The sequence below is a fragment of the Coregonus lavaretus genome, assembly GCF_964263955.1.
Source record: "Coregonus lavaretus genome assembly, chromosome: 16".
Lineage (NCBI taxonomy): Eukaryota > Metazoa > Chordata > Actinopteri > Salmoniformes > Salmonidae > Coregonus > Coregonus lavaretus.
In genome coordinates this window covers 40119406-40142864 of record NC_140003.1, presented here as the reverse complement: position 1 = coordinate 40142864, position 23459 = coordinate 40119406, and the positions used below count along the sequence as shown (strand labels likewise).

The 23459-nt window shown below is 43.1% G+C and overlaps 1 protein-coding gene across 2 annotated transcripts in view; it reads left to right on the top strand.

Moving 5' to 3' along the window:
• Positions 1-1362: 1362 nt before the first annotated feature.
• uxs1 (UDP-glucuronate decarboxylase 1) overlaps positions 1363-23459 on the top strand; it is a 137857-nt gene continuing 115760 nt past the window's right edge. Inside the window, exons 1-2 of one of the 2 annotated variants that reach the window (XM_084179859.1) lie at positions 1363-2095; positions 18467-18494. In XM_084179859.1, coding sequence (XP_084035985.1) covers positions 2005-2095; positions 18467-18494 — 119 coding nt within the window. In that variant the 5' untranslated portion in view covers positions 1363-2004. The remainder of the gene's footprint in view (positions 2096-18466; positions 18495-23459) is intronic. The other variant, XM_084179860.1, reaches the window with a different exon arrangement.

Sequence of the window (23459 nt, the reverse complement as noted above, 5' to 3'; positions counted from 1 at the left end):
TGTAGCGTCTTACCCAATAAGATTTGAGGCTGTAATCGCTGCCAATGGTGCTTCAATAAAGTACTGAGTGAAGGGTCTGAATCCTTATTTAAATGTGATATTTCAGTTTTTTATTTTGAATAGATTTGCTAAAATTTCTAAAAACCTGTTTTTGTTTTATCATTGTCGGGTATTGTGTGTAGATGGATGAGGAAACAAATAAATGTAATCCATTTTAGAATAAGGCTGTAACGTAACAAAATGTGGAAAAAGTAAATGGGTCTGAACACTTTCTGAATGCACTGTAAATTTAACTCTGGAATTAGATAGAAACTATCACTGCAGGAGATAAGATGGCTTTCATCACGGTCATGGATAGGTTTAATTGAATCTATTTAAATAATCTAACCACCGTTCCTTATTCAGCTACTGCTTCTACAGTAATGATCATTTATCAAGTGTTGTTCTGTAAATATTAATGTACTAGATATGAGGGTTACACAAACACACAACTTCTCTCTGTGTAGAAGTGATATTCAGAAAACACTTGAAATCTCATTCTGCTTTGCTGAAGATCTATTCAATGTTTTATTGACGTCATAGCTAGTTCCTTTTCTTTTGATGTTCATTGCAATAGACCCAGAATGTTAAAGCTGAATTGCTTGCCACAGAGACCACTCATCCACATCACCACCGGACAGCAATGGCTCATTAAAAAAAAACGCCACCATGAACTAAACCAGTGGTTCCCAACCAGGGGTGCTAGGACCCCTGGGGGTACTTAGCCTATCCACAGGGGGTACTTGAGAAGACTTATGAGACCATAGGCCTACTGGTTAAATGCACGAGGGGGTACTTCAGGGGCACTTCGGGCAGAGCAACATTCTGTAACTGAAAAAGCTGAAGTAAACAACACATGCACCAGCAGCACCTAGAGAGAAATGTGCGTGGTAACATGTATTCATGTATATTAGTGTACAAGGGTAGCTGAAGTGCAAAAGGTGGAATGAACAGCGTAAGACCCTTACCGGTATAGACAGGGGAAAGAAAGTCTATTTTATAACAAGGCATGGAACAGAGAAGTTCCCTGAATGGGTGTGGAAAATCACTCAACCGTGCGTAGGTTTTATGAATGAGCCACTGTGCATGCGGTGAATGATTCTGTGATCGACATTCACTGCGTGATTAACACATAGGGTTAAAGTTCATCATGCCCTATCGCTATTTTTTTTATTTTTATAGAGCAGTTGTAACTTTTGGGTAGTAATATTGTACATGTATAATATAATTCTAAGATGTATATGTACCCAAATAAATGCAAAAAATGCCATGTCTTTACTTACAAAAATCAGATGTTAAATATCTGCTATCGCGGCAGGCTGCTCAATCGTGGTCAGGAATACTCGATCACCCTGGGGGGAAATAAACTCTGAATTGCGTACAATTTTATCCGGATAAGTTAAACATTAAGAAGATATTATATTTATTCCTAACTTCTTTTGATTATAAGGTTGTTACGTTTTAGAAAACTATGCAGAAGTAATGGTAATGAAAGATAGCAGGTCTCGCTCATCAATGAATTGCTAATGTTGTGTGTGACCAGGCAGATAGCTAGCTAATATTTATTCAGTTATCGTACAGAGATATACTCTATGTATTTAAGTACATTCTGGATTGAAAGCTGACGAGGGTTTGCTGCACTGATAATTATAGTCGTACCACGACCCAGAGAGATGAATAGCCACGAGTGGCAGTGAGTGTAACGTAACGTAGCATGCTAAGCTAACTAGCTAGTTAGCTGTGCTTTTACAGGACAGGAGGTAGCCACGTATGAAGCTCTGTCCAGTCGTAGTTGCCTAATTCCTGCTTGTAACATACTAACTACAACGCGTTAATTTAGCGGGATATATATTAGATATTCGAAACAAGTCTTAATCTAGAAGGAGCGCGCGTTTTGGTCCATAGTTCTGAAATGTTATAAACCGGAGCCTCGCGTGCTTCCGGGTTCGATGTTGCATTGAGCAGATGATGAAGCGGATCATCTGGGTGATCTCAGGACTAAACAGAAGGATGATGAAGCTACTGGTCGCCCTCGCTTTGATCGCCTACATTGCCTGTGAGTACAGTATGTCTGCAATACTATAGCATAGGCCTACTGTGTTGAAGTAACTCAGCTGTACAATACATCTTGTGTCTGATTCTCCCTCTATCTCTCGAATCCAACAACAGGCTTTATTGGCAAGACCAACTTTTGTTTACATTGCCAAAATGGGCTAAACAGTAGGTGGTAGTATCCCACTTACACAATAATCAGAAAAAATGATGACAACTTTAATGGTGGTGATGATGATTGTGGTAGTTATGATGATAATAATGCTGGTAATGGTAGTTTTGATGGTGATGGTAGTTATGGTGATGGTAGTTATGATGATGAAGACAATTCAGGTCTAACTGTCTGAATATTGTCTTCCTGAGGCTCTATGCAATGGAGTTTGTTTGCAGTGAGTAGGCTAATATGGGTCTCATCTCAAGTCTACTGCTGGAGGGTCAATGGGCAGGGTCAGAGCACTCTCACATTAATAACAATATAGGCCTAGTCAACAGAAGGTTCTAGGCCTTGTTATGTCCCCTTCATAGCTCTATGACTGGGAGGATTGTTTGAGGGTGTGAGCAGAGCATTAGACTACTGCACACTAGTCCGTTCAGTGATAGCTGAGAACTGCCAGGGACCTAAAGATGCGATATTATCACGATACTTAGGTGCCCGATATGTATTGAAATTCTCACGATTCTTTAAACAGGTTAACATCCACAGACATTAAACTCTGTAACTGTTTTAAAATCACCATTTGGCCTCATGGTGAAATCCCTGAGCGGTTTCCTTCCTCTCCGGCAACTGAGTTAGGAAGGACGTCTATCTTTGTAGTGACTGGGTGTATTGATACACCATCCAAAGTGTAATTTATAACTTTACCATGCTCAAAGGGATATTCAAGGTGCCCTTCTTTGCAAGGCATTGGAAAACCTCCCTGGTCTTTGTGGTTGAATCTGTGTTTGAAATTCACTGCTCGACTGAGGTACCTTACAGATAATTGTATGTGTGGGGTACAGAGATGAGGTATTCATTCAAAAATCATGTTAAAAACAATTATTGCACACAGTGAGTCCATGGAAATTAAGTGACTTGTTAAGCAAATGTTTACTCCTGAACTTAGGTTTGCCATAACAAAGGGGTTGAATATTTATTGACTCAAGATATTTCAGCTTTTAGTTTGTAATTAATTTGTTAAAATTTCTAAAAACATAATTCCACTTTGACATTATGGGATATTGTGTGTAGGCCAGTGACAAAACAATCTTGATTTAATCATTTAAAAAAATTAGGCAGTAACACAACATAATGTGGAAAATGTCAAGGGGTGTGAATACTTTTAGAAAGCTTTGCATATGTACATATCTACCTCAAGTACCTCGTACCCATGCACATCGACTCGGTACTGGTACCCTGTGTATATAGCCAAGTTATCGTTACTCATTTTTGTATTTATTATTACATGTTATTAGGGCCCGTAAGAATATCACTGTTAGTCTACACCCGTAGTTTACATTTACATTTTAGTCATTTAGCAGATGCTCTTATCCAGAGCGACTTACAGTTAGTGCATACATTATTTTTCATACTGGCCCCCCGTGGGAATCGAACCCACAACCCTGGCTTTGCAAACGCCATGCTCTACCAACTGAGCTACATCGCTGCCGGCCATTCCCTCCCCTACCCTGGACAACGCTGGGCCAATTGTGCGCCGCCCCATGGGTCTCCCGGTCGCGGCCGGCTACGACAGAGATTCTATATGTATGGCGATTCGATACTGCTTGCAATTTGATGTTCCAAACATATTGCTCACTATATGTCTGCTGCAGACAGACAAAAGAGAGCATGAGAAAATGAGTTTTGATCAGTCAGGAAATAATGGGTGAAAACATGTTGGCTCACTATTTAAAAAAATAAGATGGAGAACAAGCTATAGGATTAAAAAAATGTTTTGGCACAGGTACAGCTGACTAGCACTAGCTAACTCTACATAGCAAAAAAATCTAAATAATTCAGCCAAAGTATCAATAAAATATATTCCAAAATAATATCCCGATATGTAACTGTATCAATCCCCTCCCCCCCACCCATCGCTACTAGCTGTAGTAGAATTACTTAATGGTGACTTGCTATTAAGTTGTAGTAAGGGTCCTACTTTACTTAACAAGCCTTTGTCTGAGCATACTTACTTCTGTTGTGTACTTGTTGTTATCATGCCAATCCTTTCAAGATACACTGAGGGAAAAAAGTATTTGATCCCCTGCTGATTTTGTAAGTTTGCCCACTGACAAAGAAATGATCCGTCTATAATTTTAATGGTAGGTTTATTTGAACAGTGAGAGACAGAATAACAACAACAAAATCTTATAAATAGAAAAATAAAAAAATGTATAAATTGATTTGCATTGTAATGAGGGAAATAAGTATTTGACCCCTCTGCAAAACATGACTTAGTACTTGGTGGCAAAACCCTTGTTGGCAATCACAGAGGTCAGACGTTTCTTGTAGTTGGCCACCAGGTTTACACACATCTCAGGAGGGATTTTGTCCCACTCCTCTTTGCAGATCTTCTCCAAGTCATTAAGGTTTCGAGGCTGACGTTTGGCAACTCGAACCTTCAGCTCCCTCCACAGATTTTATATGGGATTAAGGTCTGGAGACTGGCTAGGCCACTCCAGGACCTTAATGAGCTTCTTCTTGAGCAACTCCTTTGTTGCCTTGGCCGTGTGTTTTGGGTCATTGTCATGCTGGAATACCCATCCACGACCCATTTTCAATGCCCTGGCTGAGGGAAGGAGGTTCTCACCCAAGATTTGACGGTACATGGCCCGTCCATCATCCCTTTGATGCGGTGAAGTTGTCCTGTCCCCTTAGCAGAAAAACACCCCCAAAGCATAATGTTTCCACCTCCATGTTTGACGGTGGGGATGGTGTTCTTGGGGTCATTGGCAGCATTCCTCCTCCTCCAAACACGGCGAGTTGAGTTGATGCCAAAGAGCTCCATTTTGGTCTCATCTGACCACAACACTTTCACCCAGTTCTCCTCTGAATCATTCAGATGTTCATTGGCAAACTTCAGACGGGCATGTATATGTGCTTTCTTGAGCAGGGGGACCTTGCGGGCGCTGCAGGATTTCAGTCCTTCACGGCGTAGTGTGTTACCAATTGTTTTCTTGGTGACTATAGTCCCAGCTGCTTTGAGATCATTGACAAGATCCTCCCGTGTAGTTCTGGGCTGATTCCTCACCGTTCTCATGATCATTGCAACTCCACAAGGTGAGATCTTGCATGGAGCCCCAGGCCGAGGGAGATTGACAGTTATTTTGTGTTTCTTCCATTTGAGAATAATCACACCAACTGTTGTCACCTTCTCACCAAGCTGCTTGGCAATGGTCTTGTAGCCCATTCCAGCCTTGTGTAGGTCTACAATCTTGTCCCTGACATCCTTGGAGAGCTCTTTGGTCTTGGCCATGGTGGAGAGTTTGGAATCTGATTGATTGATTGCTTCTGTGGACAGGTGTCTTTTATACAGGTAACAAGCTGAGATTAGGAGCACTCCCTTTAAGAGTGTGCTCCTAATCTCAGCTCATTACCTGTATAAAAGACACCTGGGAGCCAGAAATCTTTCTGATTGAGAGGGGGTCAAATACTTATTTCCCTCATTAAAATGCAAATCAATTAATAACATTTTTGACATGTGTTTTTCTGGATTTTTTGTTGTTATTCTGTCTCTCACTGTTCAAATAAACCTACCATTAAAATTATAGACTGATCATTTCTTTGTCAGTGGGCAAACGTACAAAATCAGCAGGGGATCAAATACTTTTTTCCCTCACTGTATTTAGAAGAGAGATTTTATTGGTACTTTTTCAGAAGTTCCCCAAATGCATCAATTCTCTTGCTTGTTGCTGCCGTCCTACACTCTGCTCCTCCTATTGATTTCCTATGGAGTAGACAAGGACCGACACTGACTCGGTCCTCTGCACCACTCTCTACAAATGTCAGACGCCAGTCACAGGGATCCTCTGGAGCAGAGCAGATTAGAGACATTCACGACTGACGAGACACAACCAGGCTGGCTGCTCTCTGTTCCCTGGCCAGTGGCTCAACTGGAGAGGGAAGAAGGGGGATTTAAAGCTAGTCAAAGTTGTTCAAATATTTGTAGAGATTTGTTTAGGAGTTAGCCTTGGACGCGTAGGGATTCATATTTTGCCTAAAATAAAGTGTGGCAGTATCTGGGTGATAATTAGGCTTGTTGTTGTTAAACTTGTTTTGTTTTTGCCTCTAGGCCAAATGCACTGCTTTGTTCTCCACAGCTCATGTAGAAAAATATAAAAAACTGAATTAAGAGAACATTGGAACCCATTTCATTATAATCACATTCCCTGGCATTTTAAATGGGTAAAATGATGGTAAAATTGAAAAAACACACACACAGTCACGTTCACAGAACAAGATTCATTCAATTATTTTCTTTGAACATTTTTTCTCCCAATTAGCCACTGTGTGTGGCCTCTGGCAAGCTGCCAGGGGGTTGGAGGGAGAGTAAAGCCTCCGCTGCTCTGAGGACTAGGGCTGGGTCGAACCCTTACAAATAATGACAAAAAAAGTGCAGTAACTGCAGTCGACTGTGGTATTTTGGACGCAGTAATTTAGCAGAATTACTGCAGTTATACTGCACTCTAACTGCAGTTCCACTACAAAATTACTGCAGTAAAAAAAAACGGTGTTATTTTGAATGCAGTATTTGCCGCATACTGCAGTTACACTGCACTCTGACTGCAATACTTTTTTCGAAAGGGTCATTAGATTAATTTAGCGCGATGTTCCAATTGCCTGTATCACAAGAATCAAGTTTTTATATGCCATTTAGCAGACGCTTTTATCCAAAGCGACTTACAGTCATGTGTGCATACATTTTTAGGTATGGGTGGTCCCGGGGATCGAACCCACTACCCTGCCGTTACAAGCTCCGTGCTCTACCAATCGTTTATTTATTTTTGTTCTCGTCTCCTCCTGTGCTGTGTGCACTGTGCACCTTCCCACTCATACACAGATACCAAGCTCCTCCCCCCGATACACAACAACATTGATGAAAGATCGCTTCTTCCTCTCTCACAACAAGCAGTTTCAACTCGCTATTTGCATTTGAGGTTTGGTCCAACAGTATCTGTCATATGGACACCGAAACACATTGAGACATTATTTTACTGTAGTAGAGAAGTTATTTTACCCTTTCTAACGATACCCTTTTTATGTCCCAACTCCTAACATTTTGAACATAGCTGATCCTACTAAAGCGGGAGTGTCAATGAACATGATTGTGGAAAATGAAGGCTCAGTTTCTGTCGCGCACGGTATTGCGGTACCACTTACTAGAGGTCTGCGCTACAATGTGCGTACCGCCAACAGCATTTTAGCCACAGACTGTTATGTGCTAGCTGTCTAGTCTGTGTTTTATAAATGTGCAATGAGCATAGAAATACGCATTTATATAAGGAATGGAACTCGTTCTCATTCTGAGAATTAAGCATCTTCTTATCCAGGTAGGTCACTTGATTTCAACATCTATACAATGTGAACAGGCTATGTTGTTCAAACAGTTGAAGACGGACAGGAGGGTGTTTTCATAACAGTTCAACTGTTCAACCTTGTTAGCAAGAAAATTGATCCCAAAAAATGAAATTAAGATATCAGAACGAGCAATGTCAGAGACCGGAATATAAATATATATACATATAATTTATATAAATACATTGAGTGTAGACAGGGCTTAGATTGTTATGGGTTAAAAAGTAGCTACAAATATTTAAATGTTTTGAAAAACTTCAAATAAATAGTTAACTGTATTGAAAAAGCATCCTGTGTCTATTTTTAAAACCCCCGGTATACGGTATAAGTGAGTGACCGTTAGTTAATTTTTTATTAGGCCTACAGTTGCATATGGCTGGACTACATGATGCAGACCTGAATAAAGCAAGCTCAGCCCTGTGAGTTTTATTGTCCACTCATGTTGCGTTCTCTGTCTGTGTATAGGAACCCCCCCCTAGTCCTTCTTTAAAATATAATTCATATAAACAAGTACAAGGTTGCTGCAGTTTGACAAAGTTTCATATTCCCCAAGGCCAGGAGTTTTTCCAGGAGTAAAAAAAAAAAAACAGTGACCTGATTATTATAACTCTGGTCCCATTATAGACCATATGGGGCGGCAGGTGGTTAAGATCGTTGTACCAGTAACCGAAAGGTCGCTGGTTCTAATACCCGAGCCGACTAGGTGAAAAATCTGTCGATGTGCCCTTGAGCAAGGCACTTAACCCTAATTGCTCCTGTAAGTCGCTCTGGATAAGAGCGTCTGCTAAATGACCAATTTATTTATTTATTTATTATATTAAACCTTTTTTACAACGGATTAATCACGTCATACTGTATAATTGTGCATGGTTCTGGTTCAATTTGTAACAAAAAGGGCATTTTCATAGACAGACTTGAATGCCAGATAAGTGACTTGCAAAAAGCAGGTTAAACTATTTGGTAAAATACTTTAATTATTAGTGGGTCTTATGGTTGTGGAAGACTTATATTTAGCCTAGGTATAATGTTACAAGCTCTGAATTCATTAGATTATTCCTGACTGTTTGGAATGCAGTGTATTGACCTTTAATTGTGCAACAAAGCTTATTTAGAGAGAACATTTAAAAAATCTAGATATTGTGAATCGCCCATGAGTTTGAAAAAATCGAGATATTATGTTTTGGCCATAACGTCCAGCCCTACTTAGAAGAAGCCTTCAGTCACAGAACTGCTTGGAGGCCCAACAACTCCCAGCACAGGCAGAGCACACAGAACACAGAACACAACAACAATACACAACACAGAACACCTCGCCCTCCATTTGGCAAATCTGACCATAACTCTATCCTCCTGATTCCTGCTTATAAGCAAAAACTAAAGCAGGAAGCACCAGTGACTCGGTTAATAAAAAAGTGGTCAGATGACGCAGATGCTAAGCTACAGGACTGTTTTGCTAGCACAGACTGGAACATGTTCCGGGATTCTTCAGACAGCATTGAGGAGTACACCACATCAGTCACTGGCTTCATCAATAAGTGCATCGATGATGTCGTCCCCACAGTGACCGTACGTACATACCCCAACCAGAAGCCATGGATTACAGGAAACATCCGCACTGAGCTAAAGGGTAGAGCTGCCGCTTTCAAGGAACGGGACTCTAACCCGGACGCTTATAAGAAATCCCGCTATGACCTCCGACGAACCATCAAACAGGCAAAGAGTCAATACAGGTCTAAGATTGAATCGTACTACACTGGCTCTGACGCTCGTCGGATGTGGCAGGGCTTGAAAACTATTACAGACTACAAAGGGAAGCACAGCCGCGAGCTGCCCAGTGACACAAGCCTACCAGACGAGCTAAACCACTTCTATGCTCGCTTCGAGGCAAGCAACACTGAAGCATGCATGAGAGCACCAGCTGTTCCGGATGACTATGTGATCACGCTTTCCGTAGCCGATGTGAGTAAGACTTTTAAGCAGGTCAACATTCACAAGGCCGCAGGGCCAGACGGATTACCAGGACGTGTACTCCGAGCATGTGCTGACCAACTGGCAAGTGTCTTCACTGACATTTTCAACCTGTCCCTGACTGAGTCTGTAATACCAACATGTTTCAAGCAGACCACCATAGTCCCCGTGCCCAAGGACTCTAAGATAACCTGCCTAAATGACTACCGATCCGTAGCACTGACGTCTGTAGCCATGAAGTGCTTTGAAAGGCTGGTCATGGCTCACATCAACAGCATTATCCCAGAAACCCTAGACCCACTCCAATTTGCATACCGCCCCAACAGATCCACAGATGATGCAATCTCTATTGCACTCCACACTGCCCTTTCCCACCTGGACAAGAGGAACACCTACGTGAGAATGCTATTCATTGACTACAGCTCAGCATTCAACACCATAGTGCCCTCTAAGCTCATCACTAAGCTAAGGATCCTGGGACTAAACACCTCCCTCTGCAACTGGATCCTGGACTTCCTGACGTGCCGCCCCCAGGTGGTAAGGGTAGGTAACAACACATCTGCCACACTGATCCTCAACACGGGGGCCCCTCAGGGGTGCGTGCTCAGTCCCCTCCTGTACTCTCTGTTCACCCATGACTGCATGGCCAGGCACGACTCCAACACCATCATTAAGTTTGCCGACGACACAACAGTGGTAGGCCTGATCACCGACAACGATGAGACAGCCTATAGGGAGGAGGTCAGAGACCTGGCCGTGTGGTGCCAGGACAACAACCTCTCCCTCAACGTGACCAAGACAAAGGAGATGATTGTGGACTACAGGAAAAAAAAGAGGACTGAGCACGCCCCCATTCTCATCGACGGGGCTGTAGTGGAACAGGTTGAGAGCTTCAAGTTCCTTTGTGTCCACATCACCAACGAACTATCATGGTCCAAACACACCAAGACAGTCGTGAAGAGGGCACGACAAAGCCTATTCCCCCTCAGGAGACTAAAAAGATTTGGCATGGGTCCTCAGATCCTCAAAAAATTCTACAGCTGCACCATCGAGAGCATCCTGACTGGTTGCATCACCGCCTGGTATGGCAACTGCTTGGCCTCCGACCGCAAGGCACTACAGAGGGTAGTGCGTACGGCCCAGTACATCACTGGGGCAAAGCTTCCTGCCATCCAGGACCTCTATACCAGGCGGTGTCAGAGGAAGGCCCTCAAAATTGTCAAAGACTCCAGCCACCCTAGTCATAGACTGTTCTCTCTGCTACCGCACGGCAAGCGGTACCGGAGTGCCAAGTCTAGGTCCAAAAGACTTCTCAACAGCTTCTACCCCCAAGCCATAAGACTCCTGAACAGCTAATCATGGCTACCCGGACTATTTGCACTGCCCCCCCACCCCATCCTTTTTACGCTGCTGCTACTCTGTTAAGTATTTATGCATAGTCACTTTAACTCTACCCACATGTACATATTACCTTAACTACCTCAACTAGCCGGTGCCCCCGCACATTGACTCTGCAACGGTATCCCCCCTGTATATATAGCCTCCCTACTGTCACTTTATTTTACTTCTGCTCTTTTTTTTCTCAACGCTTTTTTTTGTTGTTTTATTTTTACTTTTTTTGTTTAAAATAAATGCACTGTTGGTTAAGGGCTGTAAGTAAGCATTTCACTGTAATGTCTGCACCTGTTGTATTCGGCGCATGTGACCAATAACATTTGATTTGATTTGAGAACAACACAGAACACAACAACAATACAGAACAGCATTCCGCTCTGCAAATTGATTCTGTGAACTATGCTCTTGTGATGACTAACCTTGCATGAGACTTGAAGACTTGACTTAGCTCCCCTTGGCCCTTTTCTTTACACAGACAACCACCTCAGTTGGCCACATATGACAGGTTGTGTGTGTGTCCCCAGTCTAACTCACTGTCTCATTGTGTGCTCTAACAATGGCTGTGCAGTCTCTTACGGTTGTGGGCTAGCACTTTCAGCATTACTCACTCACCCAGTCAGTCCGTGTTTGTGTGAGACAGCTTATTACTGCCCTTGGGAGTCTAATTCAACAAAAAACATCAAAGGATTTTTCCTCTTTCAATTAAAGACATTGTATGCTTAAATCAATATTTGCTTGCACTCACACTGGTTGAATGGGTTGTGAATGTGTGAAAAATCGCTAAGTTCCTAAGTCGCATTGATCCAGATGGCAGTACAATGGAAGTGCTTTGTCTTTTATTATTTTGCTTTCTCTCATGCGCGCACACACACACACACACCGCTGAGATTTAGGCTAGTCTACGGCGTATGTTGTTTGTCACCAAGTCACAGGGTGCAAAGTGTGAATTTTCCCTTGCCTATCATCTCTCTCTCTCTCTCTCTCTCTCTCTTTCTCTCTCCTACCTCTCCCTCTCAATTCAATTTAAGGGCTTTATTTGCATGGGAAACATGTTAACATTGCCAAAGCAAGTGAAATAGATAATAAACAATAAAAATGAACAGTAAACAGTACATCACAAAAGAATAAAGACATTTCAAATGGCATATTATGTGCAAATAGTTAAAGTACAAAAGGGGAAATAAATAAACATGAAATATGAGTTTTATTTACAATGGTGTTTGTTCTTCACTGGTTGCCCTTTTCTTGTGGCAACAGATCACACATCTTGCTGTTGTGATGGCAGACTGTGGTATTTCACCCAGTAGATTTGAGGAGTTTCCTCTCTCTGCCTTTCCTTTGTGGCTCTAGCCCATTAGAGTAGAGATCCTGAAGGCCAACTGCTGCTTGTAATCTAAGTGGCTGGCTGCGACAATACATACAGTATAAGCTAAGTTAGCCGCTGGCCATGGTAGAGACGAGATGGAGTCAGATCAAGTTCAGGGCCAGCCACCCTACTCCAAGTAGGCCAGATAGATGGAGCCACCACGGGTGGATTGCAGGGTGGGGGAAGAGACACACCTGCCCTGGGTTGTTTATGACTGGAGAGATGGGTAAGGCATATAACTATAAGGGACACTTATTGCTACAGTTTCCTTATTACATCTGGAATTTGGCTATTTGTAACAGTGGGCTGTTGCTATCGCTCATGTTCCCCTGTGCCCTGCTTCCTTCTCGCTCTCTCACTCTCTCTCTCTCTCTCTCGCCTGCCCCAGGCATCCCCCTGGCACCAAGACTGAACTAGACTGTGTCTCCTGCTTTTTGTGAGGCAGAAAGCAACTAGAGACGGAGAGTGAAGGAAACAAAAGGGGAAGAAAAAGAGCGAGAGACACTGAGAAAAGGAGAGAATCTGAGAGAGCATAGAAAGAGAGGGATAGCGTGAATAAAGAGAGAGAGGGAAACAGTGAGAGGAGGGGGCTGCATGTGGGTCGTGTGTGTAAGCCAATGCATGGGCTCCTCTCAGGTACTCAGAAAGTGGCCGACCTTGGCAGCCGTCCCCATTCCTCCTGTCAGCTGCTCCTTCAGCCTCCTTCAGTAGGCTCTCCATGCTTCCCTTCAGCCTCCTTCAGTAGGCTCTCCATGCTTCCCTTCAGCCTACTTCAGTAGGCTCTCCATGCTTCCCTTCAGCCTACTTCAGTAGGCTCTCCATGCTTCCCTTCAGCCTCCTTCAGTAGGCTCTCCATGCTTCCCTTCAGCCTCCTTCAGTAGGCTCTCCATGCTTCCCTTCAGCCTCCTTCAGTAGGCTCTCCATGCTTCCCTTCAGCCTCCTTCAGTAGGCTCTCCATGCTTCCCTTCAGCCTCCTTCAGTAGGCTCTCCATGCTTCCCTTCAGCCTCTAGCCTTTCAATTCCCTGAGGCTCCAACCTCTGTCTAGATTGCCTTCAGCCTCCCCGTACACCCACATAACCCCCATCATCCAGTACCCAGCTTCCCTCAACCTCCGTCCAATCTCCAACCTTCAGCCTCTCTGACTACTACTTCCTGGTTAAAATCCCTGCTACCACTTCAAGCACCAGCTTGATTTGTCAAAATTATCCGTGACACAGATACACCAAATCATATTGCATGAATCAGTGATGCTGTTCACCTCATCGAAATGTCAGAATCCGTGTGCCGACAGACTTTATGGAATTCAGCCTCTAGCTTCCCTCATGCCATCCACCTCCAACCTCCAGTCTCCTTAAACCTCCAACCTCTCTTCAACCTTCCTCCTGTCATCCTCAGCTGGCTTAGTACTGCATCTAAAATGACCTGGGACGGACACAGAAATGCTCAGAGTCAGACACTGTTAGACTACCCATCATGTTACATGAAAGAAGTGACATACTAAATACAAAAAAATCGAGCCGAAATATAAGCCTTTCAAGTTTTCTATGTTGCGTGCAACAGGTGTCTCGTGTGGAAATGTCAACTCATACGAACAAGGCTATCAAACTGTCACAGGCCACTAGCAGGGCATGCTGTAGCAAGGGTTTGTGAGTGCGTGCACCCATATGATACTCTCATAAATACACAAACCAGCGAGAGAGAGAGTCGGGGGAAGATGTCTTCTTTTCCCTAGCTATATTGATTTATTTACAGTACATGGGTCATTTCAGCTCATAAAGCACAAGAAAGAGGATTTCGACACCCACCATCTCAGATTGTGCTGAAATTGTTTCTGTAGTTAGAAACGGATAAGATTAGCATTTCTGAAACATTATTTTGATGAAATACACTGCTCAAAAAAATAAAGGGAACACTAAAATAACATCCTAGATCTGAATGAATGAAATAATCTTATTAAATACTTTTTTTCTTTACATAGTTGAATGTGCTGACAACAAAATCACACAATAATTATCAATGGAAATCAAATGTATCAACCCATGGAGGTCTGGATTTGGAGTCACCCTCAAAATTAAAGTGGAAAACCACACTACAGGCTGATCCAACTTTGATGTAATGTCCTTAAAACAAGTCAAAATGAGGCTCAGTAGTGTGTGTGGCCTCCACGTGCCTGTATGACCTCCCTACAACGCCTGGGCATGTTCCTGATGAGGTGGCGGATGGTCTCCTGAGGGATCTCCTCCCAGACCTGGACTAAAGCATCCGCCAACTCCTGGACAGTCTGTGGTGCAACGTGGCATTGGTGGATGGAGCGAGACATGATGTCCGACGTGTCCGACGAGTGGCACAGTGGTCTAAGGCACTGCATCGCAGTGCTAGCTGTGCCACTAGAGATCCTGGTTCGAATCCAGGCTCTGTCGTAGCCGGCCGCGACCGGGAGACCCATGGGGCGGCGCACAATTGGCTCAGCGTCGTCCAGGGTAGGGGAGGGAATGACCGGCAGGGATGTAGCTCAATTGGTAGAGCATGGCGTTTGCAATGCCAGGGTTGTGGGTTCGATTCCCATGGGGGGCCAGTATAAAAAAAAAAAGATGTATGTACTCACTAACTGTAAGTCGCTCTGGATAAGGGCGTCTGCTAAAATGACTAAAATGTAAATGTAAATGTCCCAGATGTGCTCAATTGGATTCAGGTCTGGGGAACGGGCGGGCCAGTCCATAGCATCCATGCCTTCCTCTTGCAGGAACTGCTGACACACTCCAGCGACATGAGGTCTAGCATTGTCTTGCATTAGGAGGAACCCAGGGCCAACCGCACCAGCATATGGTCTCACAAGGGGTCTGAGGATCTAATCTCGGTACCTAATGGCAGTCAGGCTACCTCTGGCGAGCACATGGAGGGCTGTGCGGCCCCCCAAAGAAATGCCACCCCACACCATGACTGACCCACCGCCAAACCGGTCATGCTGGAGGATGTTGCAGGCAGCAGAACGTTCTCCACGGCGTCTCCAGACTCTGTCACGTCTGTCACATGTGCTCAGTGTGAACCTGCTTTCATCTGTGAAGAGCACAGGGCGCCAGTGGCGAATTTGCCAATCTTGGTGGTCTCTGGCAAATGCCAAACGTCCTGCACGGTGTTGGGCTGTAAGCACAACCCCCACCTGTGGACATCGGGCCCTCATACCACCCTCATGGAGTCCGTTTCTGACCGTTTGAGCAGACACATGCACATTTGTGGCCTGCTGGAGGTCATTTTGCAGGGCTCTGGCAGTGCTCCTCCTGCTCCTCCTTGCACAAAGGCGGAGGTAGCAGTCCTGCTGCTGGGTTGTTGCCCTCCTACGGCCTCCTCCACGTCTCCTGATGTACTGGCCTGTCTCCTGGTAGCGCCTCCATGCTCTGGACACTACGCTGACAGACACAGCAAACCGTCTTGCCACAGCTCGCATTGATGTGCCATCCTGGATGAGCTGCACTACCTGAGCCACTTGTGTGGGTTGTAGACTCCGTCTCATGCTACCACTAGAGTGAAAGCACCGCCAGCATTCAAAAGTGACCAAAACATCAGCCAGGAAGCGTAGGAACTAAGAAGTGGTCTGTGGTCACCACCTGCGAAACCAGTCCTTTATTGGGGGTGTCTTGCTAATTGCCTATAATTTCCACCTGTTGTCTATTCCATTTGCACAACAGCATGTGCAATTTATTGTCAATCAGTGTTGCTTCCTAAGTGGACAGTTTGATTTCACAGAAGTGTGATTGACTTGGAGTTACATTGTGTTGTTTAAGTGTTCCCTTTATTTTTTTGAGCAGTGTATAATTTGATCTCTGAGAAAGTAAGCTAATTGATTGCACCCAAATTGGCCACTTTAATGAATTGGATTCCTATAATCGTCAATAAATATAGTACCTAACATCTGATTTGGACCATAATTCTTCCTAACAATGAGTAAGACATGAGGAATCCAATTACAGTGGGTATCATAAGTATTCACCCCCCTCAGATGTTCTTCACATTTTGTTGCGTTACAAAGTGGGATTGAATTAGATTTAATTGTGATTTAAAAAAAAAAATATATAATACAAATTACATAACTAAAATATAGTTGTTGCATAAGTATTCACCCCCTTTGTTTAGGCAAGCCTATTTTAGTTCTGGAGTAAAATTTTCCTTAACAAATCACATAATAAGTTCCATGGACTCACTCTGTGTGAAATAATAGGTGTTAACATGATTTCTTCTTATGACTACCCCTTCCTCTTTCACCCATACAGCTGTGTAATGTTCCTCAGTCAAATATTGGATTTCAAGCACACATTCAACTACAAAAAGACCAGGGAGCTTTTCGAAAGCCTCATAAAGAAGGGCTGTGATTGGTAGATGGGTAACAATAACAAATCAGACATTGAAAATGTCTTTAAGCATGGTCAAGTTAATAATTATGCTGTGGATGATGTATTAAACCACCCAGACACATTAAAGATACAGTCCTTCTGAACTGAGCTGCAGGACAGGAAGGAAACTGCTCAGGGATGTCCATGAGACCACTGGTGATTTTAAAACAGCTACAGAGTTCAATGTTTGATGGTAGAAAACTGAGGATGGATCAACAACATTGTAGTGACTCCACAATAATGACCTAAATGACAGAGTGAAAATAATAATACAAATATGCTAAATCCTATCCTGTATGCAACTAGGCACTAAAGTAATACTGCAGGAAAAAAAGCACGGCAAAGGAATACACTTTTTGCCCTAAATGCAAACAAAGCCTTATGTTTGGGGCATCGGCAAAGACTGGGGAGTTTTTCAGGATAAAAAGAAACGGCATGGAGCTAAGCACAGGCAAAATCCTAGAGGAAAACCTGCTTCAGTCTGCTTTACACCAGACACTGGGAGATGAATTCACCTTTCAGCAGGACAACAACCTACAACACAAGGATTTGCTTACCAAGAAGACAGTGAATGTTCCTGAGTTGCAAAGTTACAGTTTTGACTTAAATCTGCTTTAAAAGTCTATGGCAAGACTTGAAAACTGCTGTCGAGCCATGATCTCCAACAATTTAGAAACAAATAAGATTAGCATTCCTGCAACATTATTTTGTTGAAATATATTTTGAACTATATTTTTGAAATATATCGATTGCACCCAAATTGGCCATTTTAATTTATAGGATTCATATAATATTCAATAATTATAGTACTGAACATCCAATTTGGACCAAACTTTTTTCTAACAATGAGTAAGACATGAGGAATCCAAAGAAGTGGTCAAAATCCCACAAACCCCATGCCATTACCACCCCATCAACAGGTATATAATGTCAGTTCTCTATGTTTGACAAGTAGTTTTGACATTGTTTCTTCATCCTATGTAATGTTTTTAGAGAATTTGGTGATGGTTTTTATTCCTCTATTCAGAGAAATGTGTCATTGAAGTTGTTGGGTTTATGTCTCATCCTATATCCTGATATTACCAGGTTCTGACCACTAGATGGTGGTGTTCCTGCTATTATGTGATTGTTTTTTTTAACCCCCCCCCCCCCGCCCTATTGTTTAATGGAATAGTTCACCCAAATTACTAATTGGTATTCAGTGTATGGACCAGGTATGACAGCAACCCATGCTTTGGTTTTGTTTAACAGGCCACCGTTTCAAAAGCTAACTTTTCAGCATTTATGTCACAAATCCAATGCAAGTCAATAGTACCTACATTAGCATTTTCGCTCTTCGTATCCAAATCATATCCTGTCCGTTAGAACCAATCACACTAACTCTCCACTCTCCGCAAGGGGGGGGAGGGAGGGAGGGAGGGAGGGAGAGAGAGAGGGGTATCGTTTTAGCTTGTCACTTAGCTCTCTCTCTTAATCTCTCGCTCCTTTTAAAAATGAATTCACAACTCTTTTATTTATATGTATGAATGTTTTCTAGACCTGTATGTATAGTAGTGTGTGTGTATATAGTAATAGGAGAATGTGGACGTACTAGCCAAGGGCAAAACCAAAACACTAGACCTACACAATGTAATTGTGTGGAAGGTCATTTTGAAAAGCACCTTTTAGTTAATGTTTTCTTCCTCTTCTGTCGTCCTTCATTGTAGCTGTCTGGGGAACCTACACCAATATGAGGTACAGTAATGCTTTAATGTCTTTCCTTTCTTCTTCTTTAAAAAATGCATGGCTAACATTATTACACTGTCACACTATCAGTGCCTTTCCTTTTTATATGTCATGCTATTGCTATTCCTTTTCTATCCATTCCATTCTGTTACTCGTTTTGACTCCCATTCCTTCCCACTGCACTCCCTTCACCCTTAATTGCATTGGACAGACTCAAAACACACTCAACAACCCAGGACTGTTAGAGAGTTATACTCCGTCTCAACAATATTTGTTCTGTTAGAAGGAATGCACCAAAGCACATTCAATTCTCTTTCTCCAGGCTGCTAGTGTTCATCCTGTTTTTGATTCTCGTAGGTTGTGATCAGGGTTGGATTCAGACTCTAAACAGCACACGAGTTGGCTTAACTAGCCAATCAACCATGTTACATCACTGAGTTGGTTGTTGATGTGAGCAACCAGGTGTGTTACTGTTTGATATATAAATGGACCAAGGAGAGAGAGGAGCAATCCTGTACGACCAACATTAAATCCAAAATCTAATGTATTTGTCACATGAGCCGAATACAACAGGTGAAATGCTTACTTACAAGCCCTTAACCAACAATGCAGTTGGTTAATATATATATATATATATATATATATATATATATATATATATATATATATATATATATATATATATATATATATATATATAAAATCAAGCAGTGCAGATTATATAACTGGGGTTGTAGAAAGCACACGCATGCATGCGCTCGGGATTTCCCGCTCATGCTGTTTTTGTCTTCTTTTCTCTCTCTCTGTCTCTCTCTCGCTGTCTCTCTTTCTCAGTCTCCGTGTGCGTTGATAGCCTATGTGTGTGTCTAATATGTCTGTCTGTGTGGGTCGGTCAGAAGGCAGGGATGGAAAGATGCCCTGTCATGCTGAGGGGATTGACATTGGGTGGGGAGTAGGGTTGTTGCGGTGATCGCATTACCGCCACACCGGCAGTCATGAGTCATAACCGCAGTAAAATTCCACATGACCGTTGAGTCACGGTAATCTCCTCTTATGCACTCTGGACATGTGTTGGTAGTACCCAACTTGCTAACAACCATCAGGTCCTAATGATCTGGTACTCAGCACTCTACTGTCCCTCTGACCACTCTGACATCAATGGAAATGCAATCGAAAATCACATCAAACACTTATCAGAACAGTATCATGCTTTTAAAACTGGTTGAAACATGGTCATTGTGGATGTTGTTTCAAAGCCTAACACAGGAAAATGGACAGCGCTTTCTAAAATGAGGATTCATTCAAAATACCATATGCATATTAGAGCTTCTGCATAGGCCTATACACTGATGAGTTTTCAAAACATTAGGAACACCTGCTCTTTTTAATTTTTATTTCATCTTTACAGTGAGGTGAAAAAAGTATTTGATCCCCTGCTGATTTTGTATGTTTGCCCACTGACAAAGAAATGATCAGTCTATAATTTTAATGGTAGGTTTATTTGAACAGTGAGAGACGGAATAACAACAAAAAAATCCTGAAAAACGCATGTCAAAAAATTTATAAATTGATTTGCATTTTAATGAGGGAAATACGTATTTGACCCCCTCTCAATCAGAAAGATTTCTGGCTCCCAGGTGTCTTTTATACGGGAAACGTGCTGAGATTAGGAGCACACTCTTAAATCTCAGCTTGTTACCTGTAAAAAAGACACCTGTCCACAGAAGCAATCAAAAACTCCGATTCGAAACTCTCCTCCATGGCCAAGACCAAAGAGCTCTCCAAGGATGTCAGGGACAAGATTGTAGACCTACACAAGGCTGGAATGGGCTACAAGACCATCACCAAGCAGCTTGGTGAGAAGGTGACAACAGTTGGTGCGATTATTCGCAAATGGAAGAAACACAAAACAACTGTCAATCTCCCTCAGCCTGGGGCTCCATGCAAGATCTCACCTCGTGGAGTTGCAATGATCATGAGAACGGTGAGGAATCAGCCCAGAACTACACGGGAGGATCTTGTCAATGATCTCAAGGCAGCTGGGACCATAATCACCAAGAAAACAATTGGTAACACACTACGCCGTGAAGGACTGAAATCCTGCAGTGCCCGCAAGGTCCCCCTGCTCAAGAAAGCACATATACAGGCCCATCTGAAGTTTGCCAATGAACATCTGAATGATTCAGGAGAACTGGGTGAAAGTGTTGTGGTCAGATGAGACCAGAATCGAGCTCTTTGGCATCAACTCAACTCGCCGTGTTTGGAGGAGGAGAAATGCTGCCTATGACCCCAAGAACACCATCCCCACCGTCAAACATGGAGGTGGAAACATTATGCTTTAGGGGTGTTTTTCTGCTAAGGCGACAGGACAACTTCACTGCATCAAAGGGATGATGGACGGGGCCATGTACCGTCAAATCTTGGGTGAGAACCTCCTTCCCTCAGCCAGGGTATTGAAAATGGGTCGTGGATGGGTGTATATTATATGTAGCTCAGCTGGTAGAGCACGGCGCTTGTAACGCCAAGGTAGTGGGTTCGAACCCCGGGACCACCCATACACAAAAACATTTATGCACGCATGACTGTAAGTCGCTTTGGATAAAAGCGTCTGCTAAATGGCTTATTATTATTATTATTATTATTATTATTATTATTATATTATATTCCAGCATGACAATGACCCAAAACACACGGCCAAGGCAACAAAGGAGTGGCTCAAGAAGAAGCACATTAAGGTCCTGGAGTGGCCTAGCCAGTCTCCAGACCTTAATCCCATAGAAAATCTGTGGAGGGAGCTGAAGGTTCGAGTTGCCAAACGTCAGCCTCGAAACCTTAATAGTCATGGAGAAGATCTGCAAAGAGGAGTGGAACAAAATCCTTCCTAAGATGTGTGCAAACCTGGTGGCCAACTACAAGAAACATCTGACCTCTGTGATTGCCAACAAGGGTTTTGCCACCAAGTACTAAGTCATGTTTTGCAGAGGGGTCAAATACTTATTTCCCTCATTAAAATGCAAATCAATTTATAACATTTTTAACATGCGTTTTTCTGGATTTTGTTGTTGTTATTCTGTCTCTCACTGTTGAAATAAACCTACCATTAAAATTATAGACTGATCATGTCTTTGTCAGTGGGCAAACGTACAAAATCAGCAGGGGATCAAATACTTTTTTCCATCACTGTATTTAACCAGGTTAGCCAGTTGAGAACAAGTTCTCATTTACAACTGCGACCTAGCCAAGATAAATATTTCCATGACATAGACTGACCAGGTGAATCCAGGTGAAAGCTATTATCCCTTATTGATGTCACTTGGTAAATCCACTTCAATCAGTGTAGATGAAGGGTAGGAGACAGGTTAAAGAAGGATTTTTAAGCCTTGAGATAATTGAGACATGGATTGTGTACACTACATGGCCAAAAGTCGAACGTCTCATTCTAAAATCATGGGCATGAATATGGAGTTGGTCTCCCCCCCCTTGCTGCTACAACAGCCTCCACTCTTTTGGGAAGGCTTTCCACTAGATGTTGGAACGTTGCTGTGGGGACTTGCTTCCATTCAACCACGAGCATTAGTGAGGTCGGCACTGATCTTGGGTGATTTAGGCCTGGCTCGCAGTCAGTGTTCCAATTCATTCTAAAGGTATTTGATGGGGTTGAGGTCAGGGTTCTGTGCAGGCCAGTCAAGTTCTTCCACACCAATCTTTATTAAACCATTTCTGTATGGACCTCGCTTTGTGCACGTGGGCATTGTCATGCTGAAACAGGAAAGGGCCTTCCCCAAACTGTTGCCACAAAGTTGGAAGTACAGAATCGTCTAGAATGTCATTGTATGCTATAGCATTAAGGTTTATCTTCAGTGGAACTAAGGGGCCTAGCCCGAATTATGAAAAACAGCCCCAGGCCATTATTCCTCCTCCACCAAATTTTACAGTTGGCACTATGCATTGGGGCAGGTAGCGTTCTCCTGGCATCCGCCAAACCCAGATTCGTCCGTCGGACTGCCAGATAGTGAAGTGTGATTCATCACTCCAGAGAACGCGTTTCCACTTCTCCAGAGTCCAATGGCGGCAAGCTTTACACCACTCCAGCCAACGCTTGGCATTGACCTTAGGCTTGTGTGTGGCTGCTCGGCCATGGAAACCCATTTCATGAAGCTCCCGACGAACAGTTCTTGTGCTGACGTTGCTTCCAGAGGCAGTTTGGAACTTGGTAGTGAGTGTTGCAACCGAGGACAGACAATTGTTACACGGTTCACGCTTCAGCACTCGGCGGTCCCGTTCTGTGCCATTCAGAGGGTGAATGGGCAAGACAAAAGTGCCTTTGAATGGGGTATGATAGTAGGTGCCAGGCGCATCGGTTTGAGTGTGTCAAGAACTGTAACACTGCTGGGTTTTTCACACTCAACAGTTTCCTGTGTGTATCAAGACTGGTCCACCACCCAAAGGACATCCAGCCATCTTGACACAACTGTGGGAAGCATTGGAGTCTACATGGGCCAGCGTCCCTGTGGAACTCTTTCGACAACTTATAGTCCATGCCACGACGAATTGAGGCTGTTCTGAGGGCAAAAGGGGGTGCAACTCAATATTAGGAAGGTATTCTTAATGTTTTATTCACTCAGTGTAATAATATTATGAGGCCGAAACCCCCCGAGAATTAAAATAATGATGGTGCCGTCATACCATACATACAGGCTTAATAGCCTACCACATATTGCTCATTGCAGAAAAACATAAAACATTAAAAAATATATTTAAGATTTCTTTGGTACATAATTGGTCTAGCCTATACTCCAAAATTAAACAAATTCTTGTAATCGCCTTTGAGGGTGGACTGTATTATTATGCATTCTGGATGGACTGGTTACCTTACTCTACGCTCTGAACTTTCTATCCATGATTCCGGGAAAGAATGTATAGCCCTAGGCCATGCTGTTGGTTTATTGATTGGGCAGGGCGGCTTACAGAGTT